The sequence below is a fragment of the Papio anubis genome, chromosome 11 (assembly GCF_008728515.1).
Source record: "Papio anubis isolate 15944 chromosome 11, Panubis1.0, whole genome shotgun sequence".
NCBI classification, from domain to species: Eukaryota; Metazoa; Chordata; class Mammalia; order Primates; family Cercopithecidae; genus Papio; species Papio anubis.
The window spans coordinates 125,327,128-125,341,850 of record NC_044986.1 but is presented as its reverse complement, the minus strand read 5'-3'; the positions used below and the strand labels follow the sequence as shown (position 1 = coordinate 125,341,850).

The following is a 14,723-nucleotide window of genomic DNA, read 5'->3' as shown; positions in this document are numbered from 1 at the left end:
TGATTACATGATACAAACTGGAGCTTGTTAACTAGAACACCAATTAGCACCTCCCTATTTGGATTAAGGTTAATGGATTATCTAAAATGACAAAACACTTAATTTTCCTGGAGTAAATATATTTCAATCTTTTGAAGAGCACAGTCTAATAACGGCTTTAAAAATCTACCTCAAGGCCGGGCGCGGTGGCTCAAGCTTGTAATCCCAGCACTTTGGGAGGCCGAGACGGGCGGATCACGAGGTCAGGAGATCGAGACCATCCTGGCTAACACGGTGAAACCCCGTCTCTACTAAAAAATACAAAAAACTAGCCGGGCGAGGTGGCGGGCGCCTGTAGTCCCAGCTACTCCGGAGGCTGAGGCAGGAGAATGGCGTAAACCCGGGAGGCGGAGCTTGCAGTGAGCTGAGATCTGGCCACTGCACTCCAGCCTGGGGGACAGAGCCAGACTCCGTCTCAAAAAAAAAAAAAAAAAAAAAAAAATCTACCTCAAAAAGTTAAAACACTTATTTAAATTATCTAACATATATATCTAACATAACAATGCTTTCACCAATTTCTTTTGATATACTACAGCTCAGGGTACGCCTTAATAGCGACCACAGTGAACTCGGCAATTACAGCGCAAAAGGATGCTGGACTTAAAGAGGAGACTCGTTACAGTCCTACTTTCGTCACCAACTAGCCATCTGTATCTCTAATTAATTTTACCTCACGGGCTTCAGTTTCTGAGTCTGTAGAGATCTAAAATCCTAAGACTGCAACTGCAATATTACACTGTTTTTCTGACAGTTATTTTCACAAACAAGTTACAAAATCTCAGTTGACAAAATAACATAGAACAAAACTCAAAGTCTTAGAATATAAACGTCCTACTTCGAAAGTACTATTTAATTCACACCTAACGTATGAATTAAGAATTAATCGGGCCAGGCACAGTGGCTCAGGCCTGTAATCCTAGCACTTTAGGAGGCCAAGGCAGGCAGATCACTTGAGGCCAGGAGTTGGAGACCAGCCTGGCCAATATGGAGAAACCCTGTCTCTACTAAAACTATAAAAATAAGCTGGGCATGGTGGTGTGCCTGTAGTCCTGGCTACTCTGGAGGTTGAAGCACGAGAATCACTTTAACCCAGGAGGTGACGACTGCAGTGAGCCCAGATACAGCCACTGCACTTCAGCCTGGGGGAGAGAGTGAGACTCTGTCTCAAAAAAAAAAAAAAAGAATTAAAAAGAATTAAAGGCTCCTTCAGTCTTGTAATTCCAGACTGATAACAATGGAACTGATAAAAAGAAAATATTCCATGCAACTGGGTTAAGGCTGATTAAATGTTATGTTCACTATTATTATTATTAAACATTTCATAAACATATGCTTTACAATAAATTTACCTAACCACACGTCCCAACATCAAATTGAAAACTGGAAGTTAAGGGTCAGGCACGGTGGCTCACGCCTGGAATCCCAGCACTTTGAGAGGCCAAGGCAGGTGGATCACCTGAGGTCGGGAGTTCGAGACCAGCCTGACCAACATGGAGAAACCCTGTCTCTACTAAAAATACAAAACTAGGATAGCCCAGCAGCGGCGGCGGTGGCGGCTGCGGAGAGACCACACTGCAGGCTGCGGCAGGGCACGGCAAGATGGAGGTGACGGGGGTGTCGGCACCCACGGTGACCGTTTTCATCAGCAGCTCCCTCAACACCTTCCGCTCAGAGAAGCAGTACAGCCGCAGCCTCACCATGGCTGAGTTTAAGTGTAAACTGGAGTTGCTGGTGGGCATCCTGCTTCCTGCATGGAACTGGAGCTGTATGGAGTTGACGACAAGTTCTACAGCAAGCTGGATCAAGAGGACGCGCTGCTGGGCTCCTACCCTATAGATGACAGCCGCCGCATCCACCTCATTGACCACAGCGGTGCCCGCCTTGGTGAGTATGAGGATGTGTCCTGGGTGGAGAAGTACACGATCTCACAAGAAGCCTGCGACCAGAGGCAAGACACGGTTTGCTTCTTCCTGAAGCGCAGCAAGCTTGGCCACTACAACGAGGAGGAGCAGGCTCAGCAGGAGGCCGAGGCCGCCCAGCGCCTCGCCAAAGAGAAGACCCAGGCCAGCTCCATCCCCGTGGGCAGCCGCTGTGAGGTGTGGGCGGCGGGACACCGGGGTACCATCATGTATGTAGGTCTCACAGATTTCAAGCCTGGTTACTGGATTGGTGTCCGCTATGATGAGCCACTGGGGAAAAATGATGGCAGTGTGAATGGGAAACGCTACTTCGAATGCCAGGCCAAGTATGGCGCCTTTGTCAAGCCAGCAGTCGTGACGGGCGGGGGGGGGGGGGGGACACTTCCCGGAGGAGGACTACGGGTTGGACGAGATATGACACCCAAGGAATTCCACTGCTCCACCTCCTAACTCGGCCACTGACTGCCCCTCCTGTGTGTGCCCATGGCCCTTTTCTCCTGACCCCATTTTAATTTTATTCATTTTTTCCTCTGCCATTGGTTTTTGACACTCATGAATTAAATTCACTAAAAACCCGGAAAAAAAAAATACAAAACTAGCTGGGTGTGGGGGCACATGCCTATAATTCCAGCTACTCAGGAGGCCAGGACAGGAGAATCGCTTGAACCCAGGAGGCAGAGGTTGCAGTGAGCCAAGATCACATCACTGCACTCCAGCCTGGGCAACAAGAGCGAAACTCCAGCAAGAAAGAAAAGAAAGAAAAGAAAAGAAAGAAAGAGAGAAAGAGAAGGAAGGAAGGAAGGAAGGAAGGAAGGAAGGAAGGAAGGAAGGAAGGAAGGGCGCGGTGGCTCAAGCCTGTAATCCCAGCACTATGGGAGGCCGAGACGGGTGGATCACGAGGTCAGGAGATCGAGACCATCCTGGCTAACACGGTGAAACCCCCTCTCTACTAAAAAATACAAAAAAACTAGCCGGGCGAGGTGGTGGGTGCCTGTAGTCCCAGCTACTCGGGAGGCTGAGGCAGGAGAATGGCATAAACCCGGGAGGCAGAGCTTGCAGTGAGCTGAGATCCGGCCACTGCACTCCAGCCTGGGTAACAGAGCGAGACTCCGTCTCAAAAAAAAAAGAAAAAAAAAAAAAAAAAGAAAAGAAAGAAAGAAACTGGAAGTTAATGATCCAGCATTTATTTGCCTTACTCATACAATTATCTAATATAATTTGTGGCCATATGATGATTTTGGGAAAACATCTCATCTTTAGCGATTTACGTTGAGCTGTAACTCCATGTGATTTCATGAAAAACCTATTCTCAATATCAGACTAAAACTACCACCTCTTTCTTTCCCATAAGGTTGGCAGGGGGCGGTGGTGGAGGGGGGACTACCACAGTGACCAACACACTTTCAAAATTCTGAACTTATAGGAAATAGCATGCCAAGAGTCTGTGTGGCCTTGCCTGAAAGATAATAAAACTTGTGGTCACTCAGAATCCCGAGGCACACTGCAAACGTTTACTCTTCACTGGAATTTTGCCAGGTCATGGAGATTTTTAAGTGCCTCAATGCTTCTACAGTTTATTTGGCAGTTCTACGTCCCACTTCCAGTCCTTTCAGGCTTAGGTTTAACTCTCCTTACTGAGCCCTAAAGAATGATGATTTCAGCAGAAGAGATTCAATCATCAGTGTATAGAAAAAAATGGGAAAGTTGTGAAAAACTGAAAAGGTCATGTGCACAAAAGCAACACCAGTAATGCTGCTTCCCATATTCATTCTTTGGTCTTCACTGACAGTGTGAAGAAGCAACTATTGCTGATTTATCAGTTACTCATTTTCACAATAGTCAGTACTCCAAGTCAGCGGTACCCAACTTTTTTTGATACCAGGGACTGACTGGTTTCATGCAAGACAATTTTTCCACAGACAGAGCGGAGGGGTCAGGGGTTGCGGGGTGGTGAGGAGGATGCTTTCAAGATGAAACTGCTCCACCTCAGATCATCAGGCATTAGATTCTCATAAGGAGCATGCAACCTAGATCCCTTGCATGTGCAGTGCACAACAGGATTTGCGCTCCTACGAGAATCTACTCAACTGCTCATCTGAGAGGAGGTGAGCTCAGGCAGTAATGCTCACTCACCCTGCTGCTCACTCACCCTGCTGCTTGCTGCTCACTCACCCTGCTGCTTACCTCCTGCTGTACAGCCCAATTCCTAACAGGCCATGACGGCTATGGGTCCACAGACTGGGAGTTAGCAACCCCTGCTCCAAGTGACCCACTGAAAGGCAATCTGGACTAGCAATCTAGCCTGGTAACAACTGTCACTGGAGCAAGGCACAGGGGCTCACACTCACATTCCCAGCAACTTGGGAGGCTGAGGTTGGAGGATCACTTGAGGCCAGGAGATTGAGGCCAGCCTGAGTAACATGGCAAGACCTCATGTATCAAAAAATTATTATTTAAATAGCCAGGAGGATCACTGGAGCTCAGAAATTGGAGGCTGCAGTGAGCAATGGTCATGCCATTGCACTCCACTCCTGCAGCCTGGGCAACAGAGTGAGACCTCATCTCTTAAATAAATAAATATCAAGTATCACTGGAGATATGAATATCAACCACAGAGGAATATGGAACATAGAACTTAAAATGATGCCAGGCAGACCGGGCGCAGTGGCTCACGCCTGTAATCCCAGCACTTTGGGAGGCCAAGGCAGGCGGATCGCTTGAGGTCAGGAGATCGAGACCACCCTGGCTAACACGGTAAAACCCCATCTCTACTAAAAATACAAAGAAATTAGCCGGGTGTGGTGGCAGGCACCTGCGGTCCCAGCTACTCAGGAGGCTGAGGCAGGAGAATGGCGTGAACCCAGGAGGCAGAGTTTCCAGTGAGCGGAGACTGCGCCACTGCACTCCAGACTGGGCGACACAGAGAGACTGCCTCAAAAAAAAAAAAAAAAAATCATGCCAAACAAAAGTTCACCCAAAAAGACTTTCACAGTAAGCCACCGTATTTACAGTACTCAAGAAACACTAAATGCCAACCAGTGTTCTATCAATGGTTTGAATGTTTTTAACCCCCTAAAAGCACAAGAGACAATGCTTTCATCCTTTCAAATGTCTAGATTTTTAGAAGGTAACATCCCATAGGGACTTCAAGTCTACTTTTAAAGTCAGGACTGAATGGTTAAAGCAATGAACTGGAAATCCATTGGGGTTTCCCAGCACAGATCTGAATCCTACCAACTACGGCGTCTTTTCGTTTGCAAAGGTGATTCACTGACCCCTCCCACAGACAGAGAGCCTGGTATTACTTCTCAGGAAGAAGTGAGACTGCTCCCCAACCGGACTAAACTTTCCTTCTTTACAGACCCAGTAAAAACAAACAAACAAACAAACAAAACTGTACATGCCTCCCAAAGGTTACTGGTATTCTCTGACTGATAAGGCAAAAATTACACAGACGATAATCTCAGCAATGAAATACAAGTATATAATCAACAAAGAGAAAGAAAAAGAATGTTCAGAAAAGCACGAAGCCTTTAAAGAAAATTTTGAAGGACTTGGTGTTTTAAAAAAGAGAATGTTTAACATGTTAACAGATAATAATCACTGAAGCAATTTGTAAATCTATACCAAATTGATCACTAGGTTTTTATCTCTGTATTTTGAGCACTGACAATAAAAACAAAGCTCTCTGAAATGTGAAAACAAAATGTTCTCATTTTTCAGAGACATTCTTAAAAAAGGAATGTTAATAAGTTTGAAATTATCTGAAATAACAAATATATTTTAAACAACTGGCAAATATTAGCAAATTTAAGACATATTTTCTCAACAATTTTTAAAGCATTTTTAAGCCAGGTGCAATGGCTCACATCTGTAAGCCCAACACTCTGGGACTGCTTGAACCCAGGAATTCGAGACCTGCCACCTCTACAAAAAAAAAAAAAAAAAATTTTTTTTTTTAATTAGCCAGGCGTGGTGACATGCACCCATGGGTCCCAGCTACTCGGGAGGCTGAGGCGGCAAGATCGCTCAAGCCCAGGTCGAGGCTGCAGAGAGCTGTGAGCATGCCACTGGACTCTAGCCTGGGTGACACAAACTGTCTCAAAAAAAAAAATAAAACATTTTTAAACATACATGATTATATGTAATACAAATTAAAGGGATTTTAAGGAAGCTGGCTGGTCTCATTTAGACTGGGGCTTGGCCTTTTCAACTATGAAGATGTATGAAGGTGTACACAAGAAGAAAGAGGTTCCCTACCTTGCCGCCTAGTAACACCCACCATATGACCACTTCCTGCTTCCACACCACTCTCTACAAAGCAGAATCATTTAAAAAAGACAATTCTATGATATAAAACCCTTCAACTGCTTCCCACTGGTCTTAGGATAAAGGGCAAAATAATCAACCTATATGGGACCTCCCAAGCTCTGTAAAATAAAACTCTCCACCTGCTTCCCAGCTGTGTCCTCTTCCTTCAGCCTTGTTCACACTAGTTCCTTCAAAGCACTCTGCACCTTCCCACCTGGGGCACTACACAGGTAATTCTCTCTGCTGACCTCTCACTCCATCACCATCCCTCCAATCTCAGTGCCACCATCGCGTCCTCAGGGAAGCCGCCTGATACCTCCCCCCAAGGCCGGATCTTAGTGCACTGCACTTTCCTATTGGATTATGTGATTGTCCACCTGTCTCAATGGACAGCAAACTCCAAAAGAGATGGCAATCTATCCCTGTTGTTGATACTGGGATTTACTCATCAACTATTTAGTGCAAGCTACATACCAGATACTGTTCTAAGGCCTAGGTTCATACTGAGGAGCAAAATATAAATCTTGATCTTGTAAGAGTTTACATTCAAGTATGAGAAGATGGGCCATAGTAGCCGAAATAGCTCAGTTGGGAGAGCATTAGACTGGAGAAGATGGGCCATAAATAAAATAAGTAAATTATATGGCATGTTATAGTGTCATAAATACTATGAAGAATAATACATCAAGGAGCGGAGACATGGAGAGTGCAGGGCAGGATACACCCTAACACATGTAACTGTTGTAGCAGACTATCCAAAGCAGCATGGAGCTGAGAGCCAGTCACTTCCAAAGGCCAGTCTCTACGGCTTTACATAGAACAATGCACTTTCCTATTCCTGCTGGATGACGGGCCTCACAGAAAAATCCTGTTGCCTTTCATCTTTGCATCCCTAGTGCTCAACTGGTCAGAATACTTGCCACAGGAAGAAAATGAACCCTTTTCTTACCTCTCAGTGGCCCTCCTTTATTCCAGGCCCTGTAGCAAGACTTAACAGAAAATTAAAAATGGAAAAACCTCCACTAAGTTCAAAAGATACATTTTCAATATTGCAATTGTTTTATTTTGGGTTAACGCGATGTTTTTATTTTAAAGCAAAATAAAGGTAAGAAATTCTATGGCTATCAAAAAGGGGGCGTTTATTTTATTTATTTATTTATTTTTTGAGACAGAGCCTCACTCTGTCGCCCAGGCTGGAGTGCAGTGGCGTGATCTCAGGTCACTGCAACCTCTGCCTCCTGGGTTCAAGCAATTCTCCCGCCTCAGCCTCCCGAGTAGCTGGGATTACGAGCACGCACCACCACACCTGGCTAATTTTTGTATTTTTAGTAGAGACGAGGTTTCACCATGTTAGCCAAGCTGGTCTCGAACTCCTAACCTCAGGTGATCCACCTGCCTCGGCCTCCCAGAGTGCTGGGATTACAGGCATGAATCAAAGCGCCCAGCCGTGCCAGGCGCGGTGGCTCACGCCTACTAAAAATACAAAATTAGCTGGGCGTGGTGGCACATGCCTATAATCCCAGCTACCAGGGAGGCTGAGGCATGAGAATTGCTTGAACCTGGGAGGCAGAGGTTACAGTGAGCTGAGATCGTGCCATTGCACTCCAGCCTGGGCAACAAGAGTGAAACTCCATCTCAAAACAAAAAAAAACAAAAAAAAAACGCACGCCCAGCCGAAAGAGGGCACATTTTTAAAGACTGAGAAACAGTATAATTTAAAGGTCATGTGGTTAAATCACCCTATCTGAAAATACTTTATGTACTGTATGTAGCTATGAAAAGTCAGTTAAAAATTTGTAAATATAGCTTTTATACTCTATAAGATCCTTTCTAATGTATTCTTTTTGAGTAAAGATTTTCCTATTTGTTTACAGAAAGGTACAAGTATACAATCAGCAAACAATTTCTCTGGAACACAGGTGGGAGATGACTTTAAGCATTCTTATCTCTTTACTTGAATTAATTTCATTAAACATCCACAGTTTACCAGGCCCTGGGCTGGGCAGAGTTGACAAGCATAAAAAGAGAATCTCACTCACAAGGAGCTTACATTAATTATGTGCTAACTAACACAAGGGTACACTTACGTTGCTACAGAAACAGAGAAGCATAACCTCAGAACTTAAGGCAAAGCAGCCTGGAGGAATCCTAAAATATCTTTTTAAGGATGGGTTAAGGAGCTAAGTAAATATTTTAAAATTTTTTTAAAAGGAGGTGGACATTCAATTTCAGGCAAAGAATCTACCAACAGCAATGGCTACAACATTTGCAACACCAAGGTAAGAGAGGGAGGTGTGATCCTGACTAAAAGGTGGGGCAGGGCAGAGAAGGAAAACGCAGAAGTGGAAGCACACACAGGGCGAGGCCTAGGGCAGTCCTGGAGAGTTTCTGAAGAGGCCAGCCATCAGGCTATGCCACACTCTGGCTACAGTGTGACTAAAATGATTTGTGTAAATACAAGAGTATTTTATCAGGCAAATTCATGCACATCAGACTTCATAAAGAACATTTTCAGCAAAGATCAAGTCTCATCTCTATGATTATCACACTCAACCTAAAAATTAAGTAGTACGCTTTCAAATTTGTGTCAAACACGGCCAGGCGCACTGGCTCACGCCTGTAATCCCAGCACTCTGGGAGGCCATGGCAATTGGGTCACTTGAGGTCAGGAGTTCAAGACTAGCCTGGCCAACATGGTGAAACCCCATTTGTACTAAAAATACAAAAATTAGCCAGGCATGGTGGCACGCACCTGTATGTAGTCCCAGCTACTCAGGAGGCTGAGGCAGGGGAATCCCTTAAACCAGGGAGGCAGAGTTTGCAGTGAGCCGTGATCATGCCAGTACACTCCAGCCTGGGCAACAGAACAAGATTCAGTCTCAAAAAAAAAAATTGTGTTAAACATGAAATACTTTCAATATTACAACATACTCCATGGTCTAGGTCTCCTAACCGGGGCAATGGGGCTGAGGGGAAAGAAGATGTAAAACCAGCGGCATCACTGAACTGCATATCCTTTATGGTTGAAATCGGAGCCATGACAGCTTCACCAGAAAAACCGTGAGAAGACAAAGTTTATAAAGGCATTGAAGGGACAAAAAGTATTAAGGTATGGGGTGGGGGGGGGCAGTGAGAAAGAGAAGGGAAGGAAACACAGCTGAGTTAATAACCTTCCCTGTTCCTAAGGAAGGCATTTACACAGGAAAAACAAAGCATTCGAATGTTAGGGGAAAGAATTTTCAAGTTGGAATTTATCCTCCTTCTTTTGAGAACCTAGCAGTTTTCTACCTTACAATTCCATGATCTAAAAAAGGAATTCATTTTCTAATCAAAATAACTCCAGAAGCATAGTAGTTACAAAGATATCAACAAGCATAAGAGCAAAAAGTTTAAACTGAACTAAACTCAGGCCTGATGAGGTTAACTCTGAGTGCCTCATTTACTTCGTACTCTAAAATAAGCTTTTACAGAAAAAGGAGAACTCTTCACATCAATAAAGTTCTACAAAAAAGTATAAGCAAGCGAACCCTTATAGCAGTGTCTGTTTTTAACAAGGTATTTCCCAAAAACATGACTTCAGCGTTTATGTCTTCTCCCCATTGGAAAAAGGTTGTTTTGAGAATTTTGTATAAGAAATTACAAGAATACACTCCAAGATTTTTGTGTAACTTATCAATCTGAAAAGAATATCCCTAAATCTGACAGAATCTATAAGAGTACTGCATGCATGACAAAAACATATTTAAAACTTGTACCTCTGGCCGGGTGCCATGGCTCACGCCTGTAATCCCAGCACTTTGGGAGGTTGAAGTGTGCGGATCACCTGAGGTCAGGAGTTCAAGACCAGCCTGGCCAACATGGTGAAACCCCATCTTTGCTAAAAATACAAAAAAAAAAACTAGACAGGTGTGGTGGCGGGCACCTGTAATCCCAGCTACTCGGGAGGCTGAGGCAGGAGAATCACTTGAACCCAAGGGGCAGAGGTTGCAGTGAGCTGAGAATGAGAACGCGCCATTGCACTCCAGCTTGGGCGACAAGAGTGAAACTCTGCCTCAGGAAAGAAGAAAAAAAAAAAAAACTTGTACCTTTAACACTAGGATAAAAACAAATGGAATTGATGGTAACATATCTATATAGCTTTTTTACAACCTCAAAAGACCATAACATAGACAACACGTTACTAAAACTGGAAGACCCAGATTATAATCCTAGTTATCACTATTTTGATGGAAAATATGAATTTTAACATCACAATGAAATAACAGTGAAAGGAGTTTGTCAGCCACTCCTTGGCTGGTAACATCTACCACAGCCTATCACTACAAAAACTTGCAAATCTATGTAGAGTAGCTGCAGCTACCTGAAGGCACTGTTCATTGTAAACACCATTAACAATTTGATGTCCCAATTTGCATGTTTTGGGGGTGGGGGGAGACAAGGTCTCACTGTTGTCCAGGATGGAGTGCAGTCGCAGGATCATGGCTCACTGCAGCCTCAACCTGCCAGGCCCAAGCGATCCTCCCACTTCAGCTTCCCCAATAGCTGGGTCTACAGGTGTGACTCACCATGTCTGGCTAATTTTTTGTTTGGTAGAGATGAGGTCTCTCTCTGTTGTCCAGGCTGGTGAACTCCTGGGCTCCTAAACTCATGTAGGCCTCCCAAAGTGCTGGGATTACAGGCATGATGAGCCACCTCGCCCAGCCTGCACGTATTTTAGAACTACATTTTAAGATAATGTGAAGACTGCTTCACAAAAACAGCTTAAATATATACTTGTCAAAACTTGTGCTTACTTATGGAAATTGCATTAAATTCAATAAATTCTTTAAATCTCACTTTTAAACAGGGCAATCTTCCCGAACATTAAATCAAATTACATTTCTCCCTGAATTTGCTGCCACTTAATTTCAGCTACTCTTCTACAGAACTGTACCTATGTTATCTTTTTTTCTCTCTGGTTCCTACTCAAAAACAGTAGAACTGCTTTCTCCAAATACACATTCTGTGCTCAGAATCTGTTTTCTCTGCCCAGATACATGTAAACAAGCAAAAAAAAAAAAAACCTTTCTGCTAATAAATTGACAGCTAGAAAGTAGAATATTTTAAAAATTCAATAAGCTGGGCGCAGTGGCTCACTCCTGTAATCCCAACTCTTTGAGAGGCTGAGGCAGGTGGATCACTTGAGGCCAGGAGTTCGAGACCAGCCTGGGCAACATGGTGAAACCCTGTCTCTATTAAAAATACAAAAATTAGCCGGGTGGGGTGGCACGTGCCTGTAGTCCCAGCTATTAGGGAGGCTGAGGCAGGAGAATAACTTGAAGACCTAGGAAGTAGAGGCTGCAGTGAGTTGAGATCGTGTCACTGCACTCCATCCTGGGTGACAGAGCAAGACTCCATAGGGGTGGGGGGGAGGAAATCAGTAATAGTAAAAATAGCAAAAACAGTCAACATTTTCATGTTTGTGTTAAAACAGTCCTAAAAAAATTATATTATCATCATGTCCCTGTTACAGTTGAGAAAATGTAGGCAACACGAGGGTAACTTCTAATGAATAAGCCATGCCTTTGTTTCATGTAAATAAGTCAACTCAACTCACACTAACTTTTCAAAATACAGGATAAAATTTCTAACCAATGCAAGTTTCAAAGTAAAGTATATAAATTAAATTCATGGTTAAATAATAAGCTTGTTAATCTGATGCCTTTCGGAACGCATTTCACTTAGCAAACCTCTATTAAGCTATTTCTTATATGGTTTGATTACAAAACTGCCTTTCAGCATATTAAATACAAGGAGAAAAAAACTGAAAAGCCACAACCATTTCAACTTCTGTAAATTACCCTGACTGTAATGAGGGGCGCCAGGCAGGTTGGGGAAGTATGGAAATTGCACACTGCACACACCACCTGACCACTAAGGAAAAAGAGGACACCACTCTTCCCCACTGTGGTCGTCACAAACTACAACTCAGCACCTATTTCAAGTGCATTTAAATATTCAAACAACTGAAACTAAGAGAAAAAAACTTTCGAAAGGGAAAATAACTTGTCTGTCTCCTTCAATGTTCACCTTGGAGTTGCTCTTATCTCTAGAAAAAGGCCTCACGCATACTGTTTATACTTACAAACTCCACTGCCCTGTCAAGGAAAACCTTCCTGTTTTCTCAGTTATCCAAAACTTCAAACTTCCAATTTACTATTAAGACAAGTTATTGGGCATCCACTTATTCGAGAATCAAACGAAAGCCAGATAGGAGGTAGTTTTCTACAGGCAGCTTTCTCAAGTTTCATCTCAGCCAAGTTTTAAGACAGTTTTAGGTAAAAATAGGGGGAAAAACAAGATGACATTCGCATGAAGTTTCGATGCACAACAGCACTGAGGCGGAATGACTCTTAACGTTCCCAAGCGCACCCTGAGAGGCAGGTGCAGCAGCTTTCCGACGGCTCCTCTGCCGCCTGTGTATCCCAGCCCCAAGACCAACACCGGCAATCTTCACATCCGACTTTATTTTTTTAACTCCTTCAGATCTACCTCCGCTCAAGTCTATCAAGAGGAAAACAAGAGCGTTCCAAACACACACCGAGCAACAGGATCCCAACTTCCTGGTTCTAAAGGAATGCGATGCCCTGATGACCCGTCCCGCCCCGCACCCGCACGGCCGCCTACCCGGGCTCCGGCGGAACCGAGGGGCGAGCAGCGAGGCTGGCGCCGCACTGCGGGTGCCGGCGCCCGCCGGGCCTGGGGGCGCTCGCGGCTCGCGACCCCGGCCCCGCCCAGGCCCTGCCCGACCCCAGTCCCTGCCGGCCTTGGCCCAGACCCAGCCCTGACCCTGGCCCGGTCTTCGGGGCACCCAGCTCCGTCGACTCCCGCCTCGCCTCAGCGGGTCCTCCTCAGCCCCGGCCCTGGCCTTCCCCTGCCCTGGCCCTGGCCCTCTTCAGCCCGTTTTTCCCTGCCCCGGCCCCGGTCCTCCTCAGCCCCGGCTTTCCCCAGCCCCGGCCCCGGCCCCAGTCCTCCTCAGCCCCGGCCCTTCCCGTGCCCTAGCCCCGGTGCTCAGCCCGGCCCCGGCCTTCCCCTGCCCCGGCACCGGCCCGAGGCCCGGCCCTGCCCGCCGCGGCCGCGTCCTCCGGGAAGATGGCGGCGCAGTGACAGGCGGCGCGGCGCGGGTCCGAGCTGGGCCGGGAGGGACCGCCCGCCGCGACCCAGGGTGCCTCACCTGTCAGCGCCGCCGCCCCGCCCGACCGGCCGCCCGCGGGCTCCTCGCCTCAGCCCCGGGACCCGGCGGCCGCGCCACACGCGGGGACGGCGAGGAGAGAGACGGCAGGGAGAGGCGGCGCGGCCGGGCCGGGCCGGAGGTAGGGGAGAGGGCGAGGGCGGGCGCGGGCTGGCGGCGGCGGCGGCGGATTCTTCCCCTTTCGGGCCCGAAAATGTCTCAACCCCGGGACTCCAGATCCCCAACGCTCCTTCCCGTTCGCATGAGAACACACAGCTCCCACTTCCGGGACCCTGCGGAAGTCCCGCCCCCGCGCGGACCCGCGCTCCGCGCCCTGCCCTCTCGCACTCACCCGCCGGTCCCGCGGACTGGCGCTCAGCACCCGGGAGAGCCTCACGTCATGGCGTTGCGGCGAGCTGATTGGGCGCACCCGACGCCCGGCCCGCCCCGCCGCCTTCTTGGTCTCTCCGCGCGTACACCCTGCTCGCGGCCTTGCGATTGGCGCGTGCGCGCACATCGCCCCGCCCCGCGCACGCAGCGCGTTCCGCCCCGTCCGCCGTACCCGGCGCCGCCAGAGCGCCTGACGCTGCGGGGCCGTTCGGGCCCTGACTTCCGGAGGGTTGGGCCCTGACTTCCGGAGGGCTGGGCTCTGGTGGTCCGCACCGCGTGCGCCAGTTAAAGACTCCTGTCTGCCGCCCAGGACGGACGGTGACCCAGCCCTAGCCCATCCCCAGACCCTGGACCCAGACCTGGACTCTGCCCCGAACCTCACCCCCGGGACCCAGGCCCCGGCCCTGCCCCGAACTCCCACCCCACACCCGGGACCAAGGTCCCGGCCCTGCCCCGAACTCCCACCCCACACCCGGGACCCAGGCCCCGGCGCTTCCCCGAACTCCCACCCCACACCTGGGATCAAGGTCCCCGCCCTGCCCCGAACTCCCCACCCCACATCTGGGATCAAGGCCCCTGCCCTGCCCGGAACCCCCGCCCCACACTCGTAACCAAGGCCTGGGTTCAGCCCCGGAATCCCCAAGCCCACACCTGGGATCAAGGCCCCGGCCCTGCCCGGAACCACCAACCCACACCCGGGACCAAGGCCCCGGCACCACGTTTCCCAGAGGCGCTGGGGTCGGGCCCACGTTGGAACGAGTCAGATGATCTTGGTAGCTCAGGGAGGCGTTCACACTCCTGTCGTTTGCTTGAGGATGGTGACGACTCCCAACTATAGCAGTATGCTTTACCTA

At 47.6% G+C, this 14,723-nt stretch overlaps 1 protein-coding gene and 1 pseudogene across 1 annotated transcript in view; one reads left to right on the top strand and one right to left on the bottom strand.

The window, feature by feature from the left end:
* The window catches only part of LOC116269516 (la-related protein 4B-like), a 98,875-nt gene extending 84,647 nt beyond the window's left edge, over window positions 1-14,228 (bottom strand). The window contains exon 1 of the mRNA XM_031652569.1: window positions 13,832-14,228. Within this exon, the coding sequence (XP_031508429.1) occupies window positions 13,832-13,996 (165 nt within the window). The 5' untranslated portion in view covers window positions 13,997-14,228. The remainder of the gene's footprint in view (window positions 1-13,831) is intronic.
* On the top strand, window positions 1,631-2,632 carry LOC116269517 (annotated as a pseudogene).
* Window positions 14,229-14,723: the final 495 nt, after the last annotated feature.